The 21746-nt window shown below is 46.0% G+C and overlaps 1 protein-coding gene across 1 annotated transcript in view; it reads right to left on the minus strand.

The window, feature by feature from the left end:
• The window catches only part of DZIP1 (DAZ interacting zinc finger protein 1), a 56426-nt gene extending 39010 nt beyond the window's left edge, over window positions 1-17416 (minus strand). Inside the window, exons 1-5 of the mRNA XM_014955638.1 lie at window positions 17323-17416; window positions 10203-10286; window positions 9632-10135; window positions 6243-6327; window positions 4660-4784 (exon numbers count right to left, since the gene is read on the minus strand). Coding sequence (XP_014811124.1) covers window positions 4660-4784; window positions 6243-6327; window positions 9632-10135; window positions 10203-10205 — 717 coding nt within the window. The 5' untranslated portion in view covers window positions 10206-10286; window positions 17323-17416. The remainder of the gene's footprint in view (window positions 1-4659; window positions 4785-6242; window positions 6328-9631; window positions 10136-10202; window positions 10287-17322) is intronic.
• Window positions 17417-21746: the final 4330 nt, after the last annotated feature.

Raw genomic sequence — 21746 nt, forward strand, 5'->3', positions numbered from 1 at the left:
TACTCACTAATTTTTGCCCAGTCCTCAATTTGTTCAAACTCCTGCATTTCACTGTCCAGAATATATATATTTTTAGGCAAGCCTTACATCTTTCCACCACAGCACTCACTCTGATTTTGTTCCCTGACTAACTATAACAAGCAATCACTGTACACTTATAAAGAACGATATCTTCTGTATCCCCTTTCACCTCAAAGGAGTAGAAGGGACCAAGAATTGGAAGCATGACAGTTTTTATCCAAATTCCCTCCAATAGTGGTTCTTCTAAAAAAAACACAGGGGAAAGATCTGCTTTTTCAATCAAAAGACAACAACGTATTGATACCTGAATTGACAGTGGGTGTCAGTCATGGCACACAAACTGCAACCACTCACACTTCACATTTCTATCTCAGAAACATAGAATTGCCTAGGTTGGAAGGGACCTTGCAGATCATCCAGTCCAACCATCAACCTAACACCGACAAAAACCATCACTAAACCAAATCTCTAAGCACGAGGTCTACCCGTCTTTTAAATACCTCCAGGGATGGTGACTCAACCACTTCCCTGGGCAGCCTGTTCCAATGCTTGGCAACCCTTTCACTGTAAAAATTTCTAAAATTTTCTATACCTCCCCTGGTGGAACTTGAGGCTGTTTCCTCTGGTCCTATCGCCTGTGATTTAGGAGAAGAGACCAATCCCCACCTCGCTACAACCTCCTTTCAGGTAGCTGTAGAGAGCAATAAGATCTCCCCTCAGCCTCCTGTTCTCCAGGCTGAACAACCCCAGCTCCCTCAGTCACTCCTCAAAAGTCTTGTTCTCCAGATCCCTCAACGGCTTCATTGCCCTTCTCTGGACACACTCCAGCACCTCAATGTCTTTCTTGTAGTGAGGGGCCCAAAACAGTCCTTGAGGTGGGACCTCACCACTGCCAAGTACAGCGGGACAATCTTCCATGATATCCTAGAAAAACACAAAAGCTTTGAAAGCTTCTTGTTGTGTAACACTGCAGGCTGTAGCTTCAGGACATTTCAGGCAGTCCCCTTCTGGTTAGGAGTCTCAGCTAAGACAAGTGACTTCAAAATAGGCCCCTAAGGCACCAAAAAATCTATCCTGCACTGTTATGAATGCTCCAAGTTCCATCTCATAAGAAAAGCAATGCTTCAGGGGCAAGAAAAATATGTTATAGATGTACCTCTCAAAAACAAGGCACAGAATGAATGAGTAGGAAACCCAGCAGATCTCCACAAGGGGCCAAGGTCCATTATTCTGATAGCACTTGCACTCCTTAAGTGAAACTCTACCCACGCTCTTCATTTGCTCATTCAGTACTTTTGAAAATGGAAACAAATATACAGGAAGCTGAATGGTCCCAAGAAAATGGAAACAAGAGGACCAAAGGAAGGAGACTTCAAAGCTGTGTTCAAGGAAATATACACTGGGTGTTTTACAGAAGATCAGGTATTCCTCTGAAAACAAGGAAGAAAATAATTAACGATAGCCAAGTTTTGTTTATTCCCTTTAAATTCACAATGTAGTGCTTGCTTCCAAATGTAACAGTTGGGTTTATATTTGAAGGTTCTCAAACTCCACTAGGAAAGCCATTTAGAAGTTGTGAAGACTGGGAGAAGGTTCTAAAAGGTTATGTGAAGAACCACAAAACACTGCTTTTGAACATGATACAGGGCAAACTGCAACACAAAGATCAGTGTTTCACTCAATCATTGGAGGTGTTTTGTCTCACCAAGAATTCGCTCCTCAAATTGAACTGCAAAGCCCATCCCTTATTTCATTAAATAGTGAATTATCTGATTGTATTTACTTAAACAGAAATGAAAACTCTGAGATGATTTGAAACTACCAAGCTTTTTAAAAAAATAAAAAATTAAACAGGTAGCTCAGAGATTCTTTTTTCTCTTTATGAGCCAGTAAACATACTTACAAGATTCAGTATCATCCTACGCAAATCCTTGCATGTGATTACAAACAGGTAATTACTACTTTTAAATCATTCTGGTTTAAGGTCTTTTTATTCACTCAGTAGTAGCTAAGACTTCTTTCTGCTTTGATTCTCTGGTCAGCCAAATCCTAAGGATTTAAAGACTCGCAGATTCATGGATTTGACAGAGTTGGAAGGGACCTCTAGAGACCATCTAGTCCAGCTCCCCTGCTAAAGCCAACACACAAGTTCTAGGTTGCTTTGCTTCTTCTCAATCTCTCTTCCTTGAACTGCTTTACACCTCTGTTACACAGTAAAGTTCTCCACAGAAAAGAATAAATCCTACTCAGTTTATAAAATCACATGTAAAATCACAGTCATAGCTAAGGAATGCTTAATCATCACAAAATACCATAATGTCAAAAATAGCTTGTATGTCACCACAGCAAGGCAATTTTATCTGCTTCAGTAACAAGCCACACATCTTATGAATTGACAAGTGCCAACAGAAGTCTCAAGTATTCATTTAAAATATGTCTAAAATGAAAGTAAGGAGAAAGTGGGTGTTCAAAACTGCGGGAGGCAAGGAAGGGCTATGCTCTAATGCCCAAATAGAGAGGCAAGCTGTAGATATATTTTTGTTCTTTTCCAGTTACAAAATTAATGAACACAGTCCAAAGTACTAATTCCTCTGTAAAAATTTCTAAAATTTTCTATACCTCCCCTGGTGGAACTTGAGGCTGTTTCCTCTGGTCCTATCGCCTGTGATTTAGGAGAAGAGACCAATCCCCACCTCGCTACAACCTCCTTTCAGGTAGCTGTAGAGAGCAATAAGATCTCCCCTCAGCCTCCTGTTCTCCAGGCTGAACAACCCCAGCTCCCTCAGTCACTCCTCAAAAGTCTTGTTCTCCAGATCCCTCAACGGCTTCATTGCCCTTCTCTGGACACACTCCAGCACCTCAATGTCTTTCTTGTAGTGAGGGGCCCAAAACAGTCCTTGAGGTGGGACCTCACCACTGCCAAGTACAGCGGGACAATCTTCCATGATATCCTAGAAAAACACAAAAGCTTTGAAAGCTTCTTGTTGTGTAACACTGCAGGCTGTAGCTTCAGGACATTTCAGGCAGTCCCCTTCTGGTTAGGAGTCTCAGCTAAGACAAGTGACTTCAAAATAGGCCCCTAAGGCACCAAAAAATCTATCCTGCACTGTTATGAATGCTCCAAGTTCCATCTCATAAGAAAAGCAATGCTTCAGGGGCAAGAAAAATATGTTATAGATGTACCTCTCAAAAACAAGGCACAGAATGAATGAGTAGGAAACCCAGCAGATCTCCACAAGGGGCCAAGGTCCATTATTCTGATAGCACTTGCACTCCTTAAGTGAAACTCTACCCACGCTCTTCATTTGCTCATTCAGTACTTTTGAAAATGGAAACAAATATACAGGAAGCTGAATGGTCCCAAGAAAATGGAAACAAGAGGACCAAAGGAAGGAGACTTCAAAGCTGTGTTCAAGGAAATATACACTGGGTGTTTTACAGAAGATCAGGTATTCCTCTGAAAACAAGGAAGAAAATAATTAACGATAGCCAAGTTTTGTTTATTCCCTTTAAATTCACAATGTAGTGCTTGCTTCCAAATGTAACAGTTGGGTTTATATTTGAAGGTTCTCAAACTCCACTAGGAAAGCCATTTAGAAGTTGTGAAGACTGGGAGAAGGTTCTAAAAGGTTATGTGAAGAACCACAAAACACTGCTTTTGAACATGATACAGGGCAAACTGCAACACAAAGATCAGTGTTTCACTCAATCATTGGAGGTGTTTTGTCTCACCAAGAATTCGCTCCTCAAATTGAACTGCAAAGCCCATCCCTTATTTCATTAAATAGTGAATTATCTGATTGTATTTACTTAAACAGAAATGAAAACTCTGAGATGATTTGAAACTACCAAGCTTTTTAAAAAAATAAAAAATTAAACAGGTAGCTCAGAGATTCTTTTTTCTCTTTATGAGCCAGTAAACATACTTACAAGATTCAGTATCATCCTACGCAAATCCTTGCATGTGATTACAAACAGGTAATTACTACTTTTAAATCATTCTGGTTTAAGGTCTTTTTATTCACTCAGTAGTAGCTAAGACTTCTTTCTGCTTTGATTCTCTGGTCAGCCAAATCCTAAGGATTTAAAGACTCGCAGATTCATGGATTTGACAGAGTTGGAAGGGACCTCTAGAGACCATCTAGTCCAGCTCCCCTGCTAAAGCCAACACACAAGTTCTAGGTTGCTTTGCTTCTTCTCAATCTCTCTTCCTTGAACTGCTTTACACCTCTGTTACACAGTAAAGTTCTCCACAGAAAAGAATAAATCCTACTCAGTTTATAAAATCACATGTAAAATCACAGTCATAGCTAAGGAATGCTTAATCATCACAAAATACCATAATGTCAAAAATAGCTTGTATGTCACCACAGCAAGGCAATTTTATCTGCTTCAGTAACAAGCCACACATCTTATGAATTGACAAGTGCCAACAGAAGTCTCAAGTATTCATTTAAAATATGTCTAAAATGAAAGTAAGGAGAAAGTGGGTGTTCAAAACTGCGGGAGGCAAGGAAGGGCTATGCTCTAATGCCCAAATAGAGAGGCAAGCTGTAGATATATTTTTGTTCTTTTCCAGTTACAAAATTAATGAACACAGTCCAAAGTACTAATTCCTTTGAACTTACTATGTATTACCTTAGAAAACCTGACCACATTAGCCTGTTGTTCAGCCTCTAACTGGGACTTGGTGAGCTGCAACTGCTCCTTCAGTTTATCAATCTCATCCTGCAATTTGTCTGTCTTCGCTTTCCTCTTCTGTTCTGTTTGAAAGAAACACAGAGTTTAAATATGTCTGTTGTAATTTCTGGAAACATGATACTTACTGCAAATGTGTTTCTATAGCATTTCTATCTTGTGAAGCATGATTCACATAGACCATTTCCCTTCCTACTATAAGTCTCCAAAGATGCTTTTAAATACGTATGTTCTCTGGACCACTAACATCCTCAAAGACTGAAAAATATCAATAATACTGACATGTGAAATAGTTCATAAAATATTTACAAGAAAAAGTATTATATAATCTAACTTCAAAGGAATCTAAGCAGCACAGATTCAAAAAAAGATATATGAAGGACAAAGTGAACCTTAATGATTCAATTCTGTTAGGTTTAATTTATTCTAAGTAACTTTAGTAAGGAGTCCATTTGGAATACAACCTATTATTTATCTGGAATGAGTCAGGAGGATTGTCACTGTAAAAAACATTTTACAAATATGCAAAAATTGTAACAATTTTTAATCTTGAAACATATCAATTTACCCAGGAATTACTAGGCTTTCCATCATTTGGGACTCTGAGCACAATGCAAAATATTATTTCCCTCATGCAGCCATTTCAGACTGTTTATACAATAATTAGGTAAACTGGTTCTGCAGCTTCTTCCACTATTATTTTTATCAAGTACAAAGTGGAGAAGAGCTTCTTTCTTCTTCCAATACATTAATGTGTCCTCAGACACCTACCCAGGCCTCTCTTACTTTTCCTGCTGTTTTATTTGCCTTACTAGTCACAGTTCAGACCTCATCAGATTCTTCCCACTCTTTCTCCTCCCAAACGCTCTTTTTTCCTAACTCATTTCTAATCACTGCCATTTATAAATACTTGTTAGTCCTTAGCAATAAATCATAAGCATGATTTATGATCATGCTCAGGAAGGAGATAATTTAGAGATGAAAGAAACAAACATTGAGAGCAATGTTTTTCAAAACGTACTTAAGTCAGTGGTATAGTAACCAAGATTATCGTAGACACGGGCAGTCAGATAAGTCTTGAAAGTTTCTTTTTCTCACTATATTTTACAGTCGGTTTAGTTCAGGTGATACTGATCCTATTCACACGGATTTCAGGTGAGCTGAATCATTTCTGTACTGATAACTCCTATCCAACCTGTTCATTTAACCCACACGTGCCTGAAGAGAAACTGTGCTCTGAACTCTGCTACTGAATATTCAGTGGGAATGCTAATTTGAAAAAGGTACTGTAAATTGTACTGCATACAATTTTTTGTTCCTTGTTTTTCAGAAACTGAAACATACGTTGCCCAATATATTTTATCAGGCAGTGTTGCTTGCATTCACAAATCTGTATCTGCCACCTAAAAATGGAACATCAAAATCATTCCTCCCAGTTACACAAAATCATGGACTGCACATCCCCACTATCTTTACGCTTTTCTAAACCATCTCAATTTTTTGGATAACATTAAAGTACATACCCATCTGAGATTCTTCTGGATGACGCCTTTGCATGTGACTTTGTAAAAAGGAATAGTTCATAAAAGCCTTTTCACATAGCTGACACTAAAAAAAAAAAACAGATAAAAACATTTTAGTTATTATTAGTAGCATCTGTTTGGTAAGCATAGCACTTAAGGTTTTTAACAGGTTATTACATTTTGTCCAGATGTCAAAAGTAGGTAACTTTAATAAATTCCATTTCTCAAGAGTAATGATTACAATTCTCACAGTGCCAGATTTCTGTAAAATTATTAATACATTTGTGCTATATAATGCCTCTCAGTGATGGACACAGGCAAGAATCCCATTGTGCTAGGCACTGTACAAACTCTGAACAAAAAAGTCTCTGACAAAATAAATTTAAATTCAGATATAAACCACACATAAGAGATTAACATAAATAGGTAGAGAAGTATAAGGAAAAAGTAAGACAACACTATTCAGCAAAATACACGCCTGCTCCAGCCAACTAGCAGCTCAGGTATTTTAAGACTCTTGTAGCACAGCAAAAGACAGCACCATACATCCAGGAAAAAAAAAACACTAAAGATGGGTTTGAGTATACATCAGTGAGTTATAAGATCACAATACAAGAAGGATGATAGATATGTAAAAAGGTCAGACATTTCAACCAAAATAAGGTAACAATGCACCATTGCACCATTTTGTAAGAAAGGGTACATGCACACATGAGTATGCTACCTAGCATCCTTCTGGAGTGTAAGCTGTTTAAATTACTGTTCCTATAATTTACTTATTATTTTTGAATTCGAATTTTAAGCAATACTTTAAGTGAAATTTGGATCCCACTCATTTAAAAAGCTTTTTTGGTTCACCTTCAAAGTACATTCCACTGATGTTCAGAATATTAAAAACAGAGGAGTAGTACAGGGAGAGAAGCTATATCTACAGTTTTTGCACCGTACTGATAAGACTGAATCAAAGCCCCTAATTGCTTTAGGCAGGGCTGCCTATTACCCCTTTCTTTCAAATATTTTTTTTTCAAATAAATATATTAAATATATTTTAACAAACCACAAATACTCAGGTGAGTCCTTTTTCCTCATCAATGCGATACAACTGTAAGAGACTGGCTTAACAGATTCAAGACCTTTTCACCATAGTCAGATTCCCAGATTTCATCTCATATTTATAATACTGCCACTGATAGGTAGGTAGGCTATTAAATATGGGTATCTTTCAGCAAACACTAAAGCCATGAATTATTAAGACAAATTTTGTTGGACAAATGCAAAAATGTGCCAACATAAAACCAAAGCATTGCTGCCAACCGAGAGGGAGCTCACAGTGTAACAGATCACACATGATTTATGGAATGAAATTGGCTGTGAAATAATGTTATCCATTCAAGCACAAACTCCATGTCAGTTTGACTCGCTGGTAGTAAAAGAAAGCTCTTACTGCAGGAGACAGGATTAACAGAGGGAACACTTAGGTTTTGAATTACGCAACATTATTCTTGCAACCACTTTTCACAGTGTTAGACACAATGTGCACTTTATGCCTAAATTGTGCATGAGAATATAAGATTAAAAATTATTATTTAACATGAAATTTGTATTACTCAAATGAAGATGTTGACCAATAAGTCTTAAATTTATGACTTGTAGGTACCAGTAACATTTTATAGTAGTATTTAATGGTTGAACTTACATTGGTGGTGAGTTAAAGGCATTAAATCTGAATTCCAAAGCATGGTTACATTAGATAGAAAGTGTGCTTCCACTAAAAAAGGCAAATAACTATTTACAGGCTTGTTTGCTAAATAGCCATGATTTTAAAGGGATGAAACCTGAACTACCCTCTTAGGAACACCAGCAAAACCCCTATTAAAAACCCTGAGCTCACTTTTCCCCTGTGAACCTAAATAACTTCTAGAGACAAGTATTTACTAACAGAGAGGGAAAAAAAGGGGAAGGCAGATATTTACTTTATATGAAATTAAACTAGAAATAGGAAATAGCTTTCCACCTCTGCCTTATTGTAAATGCCACTGAATAAAAATTAATGATGAGCCAATATCACTACCATGTTCTTCAGCTTCCACTGAGACACGTTGTATCCTATAAATATTTCGGGAAAACTTGGTAATATTTAACTGGGAATCACAGTAAGAGAATTACTTAACTTTACACATAAAATTATGCATGCAATCAGTTTTCTTTTGCAACACAGGACAGACAAACTGCTCTATAAGTTGCATAAAGGCTTTTTAAAATAATTCAGCATCAGCAGCTTGTCCTTAAGATTAACACTCGAATGCATTGAGACAAGGTTCCCAGGAAGTCTACCATATGTATAGCTCTACTGATTGGGCATAAGGTATCTTTTCCCTTAGAGAAGCACTTGAGCCAACTTAGCTGATGTCTTAAAAGAAATTAAACTTAACTAAACTTAATCAACCAGCCTGCTGAAACTGGTATTATATTGTGGATAAGACTGTACATGCTATAAAAAAACTTGGTTCTGTACTGCAATGATTCCATGATAATTCAAATTTCAACAATCAGGACTGCTAGTATACGAAGGATTTTTTTTTTAAAAAGGAAGAAAAATGTAACTTTAAACATATAGACACAAAGAGCTAGCCTGAGATCATGTCAAGTCATGTCCAATGTATTCTCTATACTTCAGACTACACTTGAAGCTGCAGTCTGCATTCCTGACACCTGTTGAAAAATGTTGAAGCTGAAAAATATTTAAGTTTAACTATTACACGCAGAACACACAAACGCCTCTCAAAAAAACAATCAGTGCCATGACACAGAGAGTCAGAGCAGCAACGTTCTAAGGCTCTTAGGGAAGAGCTTTATGGAACAGATTGTTGTGGAGTTAGGGATGAGCTACCTCACTGAGGCTCTTTAACATCATGCGTGAGTCACTTCTGAGTCACACACAAAAGCAGAAACTTCATGCCTGGAGAACGTTACTGCAGCGAAGTGACAGCTCGCAGACAGGTAGGTTACTGCTTAGTACCAGTTCTGATGCATTTGCCCTCTGTGCTTTCTGACCGTGTAGCTGATACACAAGGAAAGACAGCAAGAGAAAGTAGTAACACGTTTATCACAGGTTTTGGGTGTCTGCATGTGGGTGTCTGACACTTCAGATGCATCAAAAGCGAGTCCAAGAATACAGAGCACTTGTTAGCAAAAAGAAGATTTGCTAAAGATGCTGTAGCACTCTCCCAAGCGCCTGTGAACACAGATGGGAAGGGAAGCAAGCAATGCACTCCTTTTGTAAGGTCACTGGTCCCCGCAGCTCCAGCCTTTCACCCAGCAAAGCAGGACCTGATGGCCTGGAGCTGGCAAGGTGCGGGTGAGCAGGCCACCAGGACCTCTCCTCTCACCTGGTGGTAGCTGGTTCGGGCTTCCAGCATCATCTGCTGTGTGCTGATCATCTTCTTCCTCCGGCGGCACTCCTCCTTGAGCCCTTTGATCTCCTGCAAGCGCTGGGCCACCTCCTTGCCCAGCTGGTCGCGCTGGGCCTGTGCCGCCCGCAGGGCCTCCTCCAAGCTGCCGAGCTGGGCACTGAGGTACTCCTGGGAGTGCAGCAGGTACTCGGTGCAGAGCTGGGCCAGGCGCAGCAGCTTGAGCAGCAGCGGGTCGGCGGGGCCCTGGCAGTGGGGGCAGCGCTCCCGCTCGGCGCTGCAGAAGGTGACGTGCTCCAGGTGCTCCTGCAGGACGCCCACGTCCCCCTCCCGCGACACCCGGCCCACGTCCACGGCGCTCAGCCGCCGCCAGTCGGGGCTCTCATGGCGGCCGCGGAACTGGAAGGCGGGAAACGCCGCCGGCCCCGCTCCGGCCCCGGCTCCCCCCGCCGCCGGCGGGTAGTAGGCGCGCTCGGTGAAGGGCTGCGGGAGAGAGACAACGGGTCAGCCCGGCCCGGCACCCAGCCCGCCCTCCCTCCTTCCTTCTCACCATGCTGGGGCTCCGTCCCACGGGCTCCGTTCCTCGGGCTCCGCCGGGCGCCGGCGTCCTCCGCGTCGCTATGGCAGCGGCGGCCTGCGCGGGGAGCGCTCCCGCCGGGCCCGGTGCTCCCGCTGCCGCCGAACGCTCGCACCCATCGACACGTCCTTCAACACGGTACCCGCATCCACAAATTATATCCTCAGCTACGCCATTTACTGTGAGGGTGGTGAGCCACTGGAACAGGTTGCCCAGGGAAGTTGTGGATGCCCCATCCCTGGCAGTGTTCAAGGCCAGGCTGGATGGGGCCTTGAGCAACCTGGTCTAGTGGGAGGTGTCCCTGCCCATGGCAGGGGGGTTGGAACTCAATGTTCTTCAAGGTCCCTTCCAATCCAAACCATTCTATGATTCTATGATTACATCTGGAAGGCATGTGCTCTGAGGAAAACCACCTCGGCCTCATAGTGGACACCAGGATGACCATGAGCCAGCAACATGCCCCTGTGGCCAAGAAGGCCAATGGCATCCTGGGGGGCATCAGGAAGAGTGTGACCAGCAGGTCAATGGAGGTCATCCTGCCCCTCTACTCTGCACTGGTGAGGCCCCATCTGGAGTATGGTGTCCAGTTCTGGGCTCCCCAGTTCAAGAAGGACAGGGAACTGCTGGAGAGGGTACAGCAGAGGGCTACAAAGACAATGAGTGGCCTAGAACATCTCTCTTAGGAGGAGAGGCTGAGGGACTTGGGTCTTTTTAGTCTGGAGAAGACTGAGGGGGGATCTGATCAACACCTATAAATATTTAAAGGATGGGTGTCAAGAGGAAGGGGCCAGTCATTTTTCAGTGGTGCCCAGGGACAGGACAAGAGGAAATGGGCACAAACTTGAGTATAAGAAGTTCGATCTAAACATAAAGAGGAACTTCTTCACTTTGAGGGTGGCAGAGCACCGGAACTGGCTGCCCAGGGAGGCGGTGGAGTCTCCATCCCTGGAGACATTCAAAACCCACCTGGACATGTTCCTGTGCAACCTGTTCTGGGTGGACTTGCTTTGGCAAGGGGGTTGGACTAGATGATCTCCAGAGGTCCCTTCCAACCCCATATCATTCTGTGATTCTGCGATTCTGTATACAGACCCTCACCACACCTACACAACATGTCTTCTCTCTCCATATTTCCTTCATTTCACCACAGAAGTCTATACATGGCACCCTACAGACCCCTTTCACTTCACCACACCATGCCTCCCCACCCACCACCCCATCCCTCTTCCACACTGCTCCTGACTCACAGACCATTCTCACTCCTCTATGCCTCATGCTGGTTTATGTCCTTCTCCACCTTCACCTACTCATCTCCTAAATGTGGTGACAGCTATCACCTCCCCACCATCAGCATATGGTACATACGCTATTTCTCTGTACATCTTCACGCTGCTGCACCCGTGTGTGCCTCAGTTGGTAGCACCACACAATCTCTCCAGTGCAACTCCATACCCTCCCAATGCCACACACCAACCTTCTGACAGGTGCTTTTACACACTTTCCTCACCCTAACACAGTCATACACCCTTTGCACGCTGCTTCCACACGCTCTCATCACACTAACACATCTCCACCTGGTATCACCACGCAGCAGGACCACCTCTTACAACTATATAACCCTACAACCTCACCATGTCTGCCTGTCATTCCTGCCTCGCTCCACCAATCCCAAACACATCATTCCCATGAAGCATCTCATGGCTTGTGTACATCACCTACTTCACCATCCCACACTCAAATACTTTTCCTCAAAAGCAACCAACATTTGGCGCCCATCTCCCTGCCTCACCACAATTCATAGAATCATAGAATCATAGAATCATAGAATGGTTAGGGTTGGAAGGGACCTCAAAGATCATTGAGTTCCAACCACCTGCCATGGGCAGGGACACCTCCCACTAGAGCAGGTTGCTCAAGGCCCCATCCAGCCTGGCCTTGAACACCTCCAGGGATGGGGCATCCACAGCTTCCCTGGGCAACCTGTTCCAGTGTCTCACCACCCTCATAGTAGTTCCCAGCTCAGTGTTCCTATTTTCCTGCTCAGTTGCTTCAAACTCTGTCCCCAGGTAAGAGAATCCTTCTCCTCCATCATACAAAATCATCCTATTCCCTCACTCATCCTTACTTTTCTCCAGAAACCTGTTCTTCCATTACCACTTCTTAATATTTCAGTCCCCTACACGGCCCCTGCCTTAACACCAAGTTCCATGTTTATACCGACCAGGCTTTTCAGTCCCTTCCACACACACTTCAGTTTCTCATCCTCCTGGTCATTTGTAGATACGCATCTCTCCAAGAACATTCACACAACATACACTTGATTATACACTCCATTACATGGGTTCCTCTACATCATATATCATAGACTCACAGAAATGTTGTTCAAAAGGGACCTCTGGTGATCATCTAGTCCAACTTTCTGCTCAATGCAGGGCTATCACCAATGCCAGTTCACATCACAAGTGGCGTTTAAGATGAACAGTCTACGACCTCTCTGGGCAACCCGTTGCATGGCTGTGCTCTCCTCCTGATGAAAACATTTTTCTCACTGAGTATCTGCTACTATCAAGAAAAAAAAATGGCTCCGAGTATCTGCTAGTACCAACAGAAAAATGGTTCTAACATTTTGGTGACTATTCTTCGAGTAACTGCAGGCCACTATGAGAGTGCCCTTTTCACTGCACTAAACAATCCCAGTGCCCTCAGCCTCTTCTTGGCAATCCTGTGCTGTAGATCCCTAAGCATGTTGTTAGCCCTCTTCTGTTCCCTTTCAATTTTGCCACATCCCTCAGGCTCCCCCTTGATATATTCATCCATTAATCTCCTCGGAACTTGTAATGAACCTCTCCTCTCATCTGCATTTTTAACACTGCCCTTTCCAATATAAACAGTAACATGTCTACTCTTAATCACAACATACACCTACTTCCATGCAAATACCAACAATATTGTTGTATGCACTAATGCAGGGACCGTTTCCCTCACAAATTACAAGCTCTTCATTTTATGTAGGTTTTTTATGTTGGTTGTTATGCAAAAAGCTTGTTTGCTTTTCCCACATATATGAATTACTATAAAAAAATACACTGGATTTTCCTACAAACGTGGCCTCATCTAATTCCCTTCATATTAGCAGACGTAGATAGGATAGGATAGGACAGGATAGGACAGGATAGGACAGGATAGGACAGGATAGGATAGGATAGGATAGGATAGGAAGGGACCTGCAACGATCATCTAGTGCACCTGCCCGACCAATTCAGGGCTGACCAAAAGTTAAGTCATGTTGTTAAGGGCATTGTCCAAATGCCTGGGACCTGCAACGATCATCTAGTGCACCTGCCCGACCAATTCAGGGCTGACCAAAAGTTAAGTCATGTTGTTAAGGGCATTGTCCAAATGCCTCTTAAACCCTGAGAGGCTTGAGGCATCGACGACCTCTCTAGGAAGCCTGTTCCAGTGTTTGACCACCCTCTCAGTAAAGAAATGCTTCCTAATGTCCAGTCTAAACCTCCTCTGGTGCAGCTTTGAACCATTCCCACATGTCCTATCACTGGATCCCAGGGAGAAGAGCTCAGCACCTCCCTCTCCACTTCCCCTCCTCAGGAACCTGCAGAGAGCAACGAGGTCACCTCTCAGCCTCCTTTTCTCCAAACTACAGAAACCCAAAGTCCTTAGCCACTCCTTACAGGACACGTCTTCCAGCCCTTTCACCAGATTTGTTGCCCTTCTCTAGATGCATTCAAGGACCTTCACATCTTTTCTAAACTGTGGGGTCCAGAACTTCACACAGTACTCAAGGTAAGGCTGCACCAACCCCAAATACAGTGGGATAATCACCTATTTTGACTGGCTGGTTATACTGTGTTGGATGCATCCTAGTCTATACATCCAACCTATGGTCAGGGCAAGCCCTTGGACAGCTACTCTGTGGTGCCCCCCATGAGCAGCCTGCTCTCCAAACCTGCTGGTTACATTCTGACTTGGCATCAGGAGGTCAGCAGGCTGCACATCTCCTCTCCTTCCAGAGGAAACACTGGCACATGACAGACTCAGGCCCTAAATAGATGGACCTCTGATGGGAAGAAATGGGGGTCTGGTACTGAACACCCACAGTACAGGTGTCTTCCCCACAGTCAGTTTACTCCAAAATGACCATGGGACACACCTCTACTTCACAGTCCAGATTCATCCAGCCCTCAGCTACCAGAACCCTACCCCCGTCACTGACAGCCTCAGATGACTCACTTCAGCAACCCAGGGTCAAACTCTTACCAGCCTCTCCCATCCTTCACACCCACATCCACCCCCATAAAAAAGGGAAAGCTGAAGGCAATGCCTGTATTTTCATACCCCCAGAGAACCACAGAGACTTCTCTCTTGCTTTATCTACATACAGAAGAGTTACACCCTTCTGTCTTCCCCACTTCAGTAAAAAGTTTGAAAATCAACCTTTCCAAGAACATATCCAGGCCCAGCACAAGGTTTCATTAATCTACGAAACTAATTCCAATGTACTTCAATGGAAGTCTGAAGAGAGAAAGTAATAACATGAAGGCAGAACAGTGAGCTCTACTGCTTATTGGCTCAAGCCACCCTGGCAGGCAATCTTCCAAAATACTTGGCACTACAACCCGCTTTCTGGACTTTTATCCTTAAGCCTACAGGCCACACTTTACTGCAATGCCTGAGGTTCAACACATCTTCCATTCAGATTCTTCCATCGCTTACCATGATGATTTTTTTAATTTAGGAAAATACTGTTGTGGTGTTTGTAACACTGCAGCCTTCTCCTGCAAGGGTGACATGCCTGTAAGGGAACATGCCACCTCATTTTCCATGAATAGGGCCTCCAGCAATCGCTACCTTCAAAGAAATTTATTTAACATTTTTTTTTAGATATAACAAATATAGATCTGCCCGGTTTACCACTGGACTTTGCACTGCTCTGACTCCTGAAGTAGTAAGGAATACACCACTAATCTCGTTTAGAGCTATTTCTAATATACTGCAGACTCACTTCCATTTACAGTGTATAAATACACTTTTCTTTGTACGCAGCTTCATTTTAAAAATATGCTGAAATACTGACTACTGCCCAAAATGTTCATGCCCCAAGTTCCTTAAAACACCTTGAAAACTCGTATTTGGATACTCTTCCTAGTCAAAGGAACTGTTAAGTTGTACATAATGAAATCTATCTCCCAAAGATCTGCTCTATCTATTTAGAATAGAATCATGGAATCATAGAATCATCTATGTTGGAAGAGACCTTTAAAATCATCGAGTCCAACCATCAACCTAACACTGACAAGTCCACCACTAAACCATGTCCCCAAGCATCGCTCCTACCTGTCTTTTAACTACCTCCAGGGATGGGGATTCCACCATTTCCATGGGCAGCCTGTTCCAATGTTTGATAATCCTTTTTGTGAAGGGTTCCAATCTAAACCTCCACTGGTGCAACTTGGAGCCATCTCCTCTTGTCCTATCGCTTGTTACTTAGAAGAAATTTCTTTACGTACTACAAAATGTGAGTTTTGTAAACAACTGAATTGTGTGTCAAGCAGGAGCCTGAAAAAGCACACATACAAAAAGTATTCAACTCACAGATGCACAGGTTTAATGAAAAAACCTCGTTATTTAAAGGCAGCAAAGTTAATCCAAAGCCACAGATATGCTTATTTTCCTCAACTGATGTATTTAGTTAGGAATACCCACATGGAGTTTCATGCAGCTCCAACTAAACCTGCTGTAACTGAAGGTGACCCAGCAGCAGTGCATCACTAAATGGAGGAAAGTCACCAGCTGCCCAAGTATCTCAACAGCAGCAGAAAAAAGCACACACAGGCTGAGGTAGCCCTGATCCACCACTTTTTTTCCTTTCTGTCAGATTTACTCCATCCTTGGAGCTGCGCCCAGGCAGAAGCTAGGGCTGTCATTGCGTCATAGAATGGTTACAACTGGAAGGGACCTTGAAGAACATCTAGTTCCAACACCCCTGCCATGGGCAGGGACACCTCCCACTAGAGCAGGTTGCTCAAAGCCCCATCCAGCCTGGCCTTGAACACCTCCAGGGATGGGGCATCCACAGCTTCTCTGGGCAACCTGTTCCAGTGTCTCACTACCCCCCCCCCACCCAGCAAAGAATTTCTTCCTGATATCTAATCTAAATCTCCCCTCTTTCAGTTAAGAACTGTTACCACTCATCCTACCACTACACTCCCTGATAAGAGTCCCTCTCCATCTCTCCTGTAGGCCCCCTTCAGGTAGTTAAAGGCTGCTATAAGGTCTTCCCAGAGCCTTCTCTTCTCCAGGCTGAACAACCCTCTCTCAGCCTGTCCTTGTAGGAGAGGTGGTCCAGACCTCTGATCATCTTTGTGGTCCTCTTCTGGACCATTCCAACAGGCTTGTGTCCTTCCTGTGATGAGGACTCCAGACCTGGACACAGTACTCCACGAGAGCAGAGCAGAGGGGCAGAATCACCTCCTGTGACCTACTGGCCACTCTTCTCTTGACGCAGCCCAGGATGCGGTTGGCTTTCTGGGCTGCCAGTGCACACTACACAACTCACGTTGAGCTTCTCGTCCACCAACACCCCCAAGTCCTTCTCCTCAGGGCTTCTCTCCAGCCATTCTCCGCCCATCCTGTACCTGTGCTTAGGACTGCCCTGACCCCATCCTCAGGGCCCCCTCGGTTCGGGGTAGCATCGCCGTGACGGGAGGGTGGCGGCCGGCGGCGGAGGCCCCGGTCCCCCTCACACCCCTTCCCACCGAGCTGGGTGCCAGAGGGGGAAAAACGGCGTTTCACCCCCCCCCGGGCTGTGCCCGCAGGCCAGCCCCGGGCCCGGCGGGGCGCCGCGGGAGCCGGCCGAGCAGGGCCGGGCCTGCGGGAGGCCCGAGGCCGGGCTCCATCTCCCAGCCAAAACCTCCGGCTGCGCTTCGGAGAGCGGCCTCCCTCCCCCGCTCCCTCCCGCCTCCCCCTCCGGAGAGGCCCCGCCGAGCGCTTCCCTCCCCTCACCCCGCCTGCCCCGCAACGGCTGCCCGGCCCGGCGGGACGGGGGGAGAAGCGGAGGGGGGGCCGCGCCGCTTACCTCAGGCTGCTCGGCGGAGCGCGGTTCGCCGCCGTCGGGCGCGGAGGGGCGGCGGGGCTGCAGCGGCTCCCCGCCCCCGACCCGGGCCGTTACTGGTGCGTGCCGCGGAGGGAGGCAGCTCCCCTCCTCCTCCTCCTCCTCCTCTTTTCCCTCCTCCTCCTGCTGGCCTCCCCCGTCCTCATCCCCCTGCGCCTCCCGCCTCCCCGAGGCGGCGGAGGATGAGCCGGGGCGGCGGGCGGGGGGAGCTGGGTGCCGAGGGAGCTGGAGGCGGGGAGCCGTGGCGGGGGTGGCTCTGCCGCGAGTGTTCTCCTGAGGTGTACCGCCAGCAAGAGGACACCAAGTTCCCCCGAGAGGGTGGAGGACGGGAGCAGGCTTTCCTGCAGGCATCTCAGGTGGGGAGGCTGGGTGCCATGCACATCTGCACCCTGCCCTGCAGCTGGAGGCCTCGCCACGGCCGCAGATTGCATCGGGGCCACCCAGTGTTCTTCCTCTTCCCTCCAAGGTTTAAAATTGTGATTTTTTTTTTCCAAAATAAATCGTTTGTGGCAAGGAGGAAAATTTCGTAGAATCATTGAATGGTTAGAGTTGGAAGTCCTGTACCTGTGCTTAGGACTGCCCTGACCCCATCCTCAGGGCCCCCTCGGTTCGGGGTAGCATCGCCGTGACGGGAGGGTGGCGGCCGGCGGCGGAGGCCCCGGTCCCCCTCACACCCCTTCCCACCGAGCTGGGTGCCAGAGGGGGAAAAACGGCGTTTCACCCCCCCCCGGGCTGTGCCCGCAGGCCAGCCCCGGGCCCGGCGGGGCGCCGCGGGAGCCGGCCGAGCAGGGCCGGGCCTGCGGGAGGCCCGAGGCCGGGCTCCATCTCCCAGCCAAAACCTCCGGCTGCGCTTCGGAGAGCGGCCTCCCTCCCCCGCTCCCTCCCGCCTCCCCCTCCGGAGAGGCCCCGCCGAGCGCTTCCCTCCCCTCACCCCGCCTGCCCCGCAACGGCTGCCCGGCCCGGCGGGACGGGGGGAGAAGCGGAGGGGGGGCCGCGCCGCTTACCTCAGGCTGCTCGGCGGAGCGCGGTTCGCCGCCGTCGGGCGCGGAGGGGCGGCGGGGCTGCAGCGGCTCCCCGCCCCCGACCCGGGCCGTTACTGGTGCGTGCCGCGGAGGGAGGCAGCTCCCCTCCTCCTCCTCCTCCTCCTCTTTTCCCTCCTCCTCCTGCTGGCCTCCCCCGTCCTCATCCCCCTGCGCCTCCCGCCTCCCCGAGGCGGCGGAGGATGAGCCGGGGCGGCGGGCGGGGGGAGCTGGGTGCCGAGGGAGCTGGAGGGGGGGAGCCGTGGCGGGGGTGGCTCTGCCGCGAGTGTTCTCCTGAGGTGTACCGCCAGCAAGAGGACACCAAGTTCCCCCGAGAGGGTGGAGGACGGGAGCAGGCTTTCCTGCAGGCATCTCAGGTGGGGAGGCTGGGTGCCATGCACATCTGCACCCTGCCCTGCAGCTGGAGGCCTCGCCACGGCCGCAGATTGCATCGGGGCCACCCAGTGTTCTTCCTCTTCCCTCCAAGGTTTAAAATTGTGATTTTTTTTTTCCAAAATAAATCGTTTGTGGCAAGGAGGAAAATTTCGTAGAATCATTGAATGGTTAGAGTTGGAAGGGACCTTAAAGATCATGGAGTTCCAACCCCCCTGCCCTGGGCAGGGACACCTCCCACTAGAGCAGGTTGCTCAAAGCCCCATCCAGCCTGGCCTTGAACACCTCCAGGGATGGGGCACCCACAGCTTCTCTGGGCAACCTGTTCCAGTGTCTCACCACCCTCAGAGTGAAATTATTTTTTCCTGATATCTCATCTAAATCTACCCTCTTCTGGTTTGAAGCCATTACTCCTCATCCTATCACTACATGGCCATGTAAAAAGTCCCTCACCATCTCTCCTGTAGGCCTCCTTTTAGGTACTGCAAGGCCACTAAAAGGTCTCCCTGGAGTCTTCTCCAGGTTGAACAACCCCAACTCTCTCAGCCTGTCTTCATGGGAGCGGTGCTTCAGCCTCTGATCATCTTCATGGCCCTCCTCTGGACCCAAAAATAGCTTGCATCTATAAGACTATTCAAATAGTTTGCATTTAATATAAAATACGCCATCATATTCAGCAGAGGAGATGACCGTTGCACATTACAACACCTAATCTTCATTGAGGAGTTCCAGTCGGTCAGGGAGACACCATTTTTTTCCAAAGTACACAGGCAATAACTCCTGGAAAACTTTTGGCGCTCAACATGCCTGCTGAGAGACTTACCAAGATGCCAGCTTTCCATCCTGAACCACAATTTATTTTTGCAGCAGTGTCGATGTGGCACACGTGCTGAATACAACAGATTTAAGAAAACAAGTAATTATTTGGATGCTCCAGTCTTTAATGTCCTGAGGGTACCTCAGTGTGCTCCAGTCAATAATGGACATTCAATCCATAGGATCAGGCTAGAGCTAGTCTGAAGGAAAACCTGCACGCATGTAAAATATTGTCCTGGGTTGAGAGACACAGGACTAACTTTTCTTCTAATACTGGGGAAAATTGCACTTCTGAAAGACTCTAGTGTCTGGATTTGTGAAAATATTTACTTTATAGCCAACCAGGCTCTGTGGGATTCAACGTCTTAGTGCTTTTGAGCCTTGCCAGGTGCAGGGACAAGGAGGAGCAAGGCCTGGGCATTTGACCCAGGCTGGCCAACAGGATTATTTCATACCATGAACGTCACATTCAATATAAATTAGAAAAGTTTGCTGTGTAGCTCTCTCTCCCTTGATGGTGGCGGTCCAGACAACTCCTTACCCTGGTGCCGGACCCCTGAGGCCTTCCCTTCCTCCTGAAGCCATTGTGCTCGCAGTGTCCGCCATTTGCTGTCCCTGTTGGGAGTGCACAGCTTACTGCTGATAGAATTGGCTGAGTATAATTCTTATATATCTTATATCAGTATCAGGATTAATACTGGTTCTTTAGTATTATTGTTAATTATTTAGTCTTAATCTATTTAATCTATTTATATTTCAACCCTTGTGTTTCCTTGTGTTCCCCGATTCCCCTTTCCGGGTGGGGAGGGGTCATTGGGTGATAGAATAATTGTCTAAACGACAATAGATTGTTATGGGTTTTCTCAAACCATAACAAATATGGGTGCCAGGTCCTCAGTACTGACTTTTGCTTCTGCACATATGCTCCTGTTGTGCTACTAAAGCAAGCATTGCCAGAGGAAGATGGGGATACGGAAGCTTTAGTGTGGTAAACCTTAATTAACACTAATAATGGAGAGAAGATTTTGAAAACTAGGAATGTGACAGTCACAGCCTCTGTGGGTCAGGCCTAGAGGGAAATATGCAATACAAGTTGATGAGCACATTATGTGAATGGCTGGAGTACTCACTTAGAAAGCAAAGTATGCAAGTGTGGTCCCTTCTGTGGCCAAGAAGTTTTATACGCCATGCCCTTCTTCAGATGTCCAAACAGGAACACCATAGTCTTTTCAGTGTGCTTTCTAAGGATCTCTTGCTGAAGCTGTTTTTTATATCAGAGTAAATGCTACAATGTTGGAGATTCTTGTTAGTTGATGAAGGGAGGTGTGTATGAAGAAACACATGGATCTTGGTCACTTCATCTAGTATCCATTTAATATAAAATACAAAATCAGCCCTTGGAATAAGAGCTAGAACCAAGTTGCCTCTTCTGTGAGGGCAGGGCCGTCACCCTGTGTGCTAGACAGAGTCTCATTCTTTCCCTCTTCCTTCTTTCCAGAGCTTGATTAATCTTTAATTACTTGCTGTAAGTGGTACAGCCTCACTTGGCAAGAGTGGGTATTCTATAACCCACGTTAGTGCCCGGTTCCCCCCTCCTTGTACCGTATAGCTTGGTGATAAAAGTACTCTCCTAAAACATGCATGGATTTATTAGGAGAGGACCAAGAGCCTTTTAGGTTGTCCTCATCATTATAACTTGCTGCCAGAGGTTTAGGACAGCCAGCAGTCTGGCTGGAGCAGACAGGTGATTGCTCTTCATGCACAAGCAGGCAGTGGTGTCCAACCACCATAAATCCAATGTGCACCTATATCTGCCAGAACGTTTCAGCTGACATCCAGTCGCATGGGTGATGTACCCTGTGAATTGCTTTCTTGACAGACAGTAAAATTTCTCCATTGGCTTTCTTCCGAAGTTCAGTAATTGCCACATCATGAGAATCCAACAGAAAAACAGGATGTCTCAAAGCTCGCTTGCTGCAAGATATCTGCCACTGTGTACATGATATGACAACAAAGGGAGTACGTCCTTGGTTCTCAGAACAACCATATCTTGTTTACCCCAGGAAACTCATCTGCCATGCAGGGCCAGCACTGCCCAGAGGGCAGAGACAAGGGGGGCTCGCACAGCGACCGTGTCGGACAATAATTGGACGAGCACAG

The sequence above is a fragment of the Calidris pugnax genome, unplaced genomic scaffold (genome assembly GCF_001431845.1).
Source record: "Calidris pugnax isolate Ruff unplaced genomic scaffold, ASM143184v1 scaffold274, whole genome shotgun sequence".
NCBI classification, from domain to species: domain Eukaryota; kingdom Metazoa; phylum Chordata; class Aves; order Charadriiformes; family Scolopacidae; genus Calidris; species Calidris pugnax.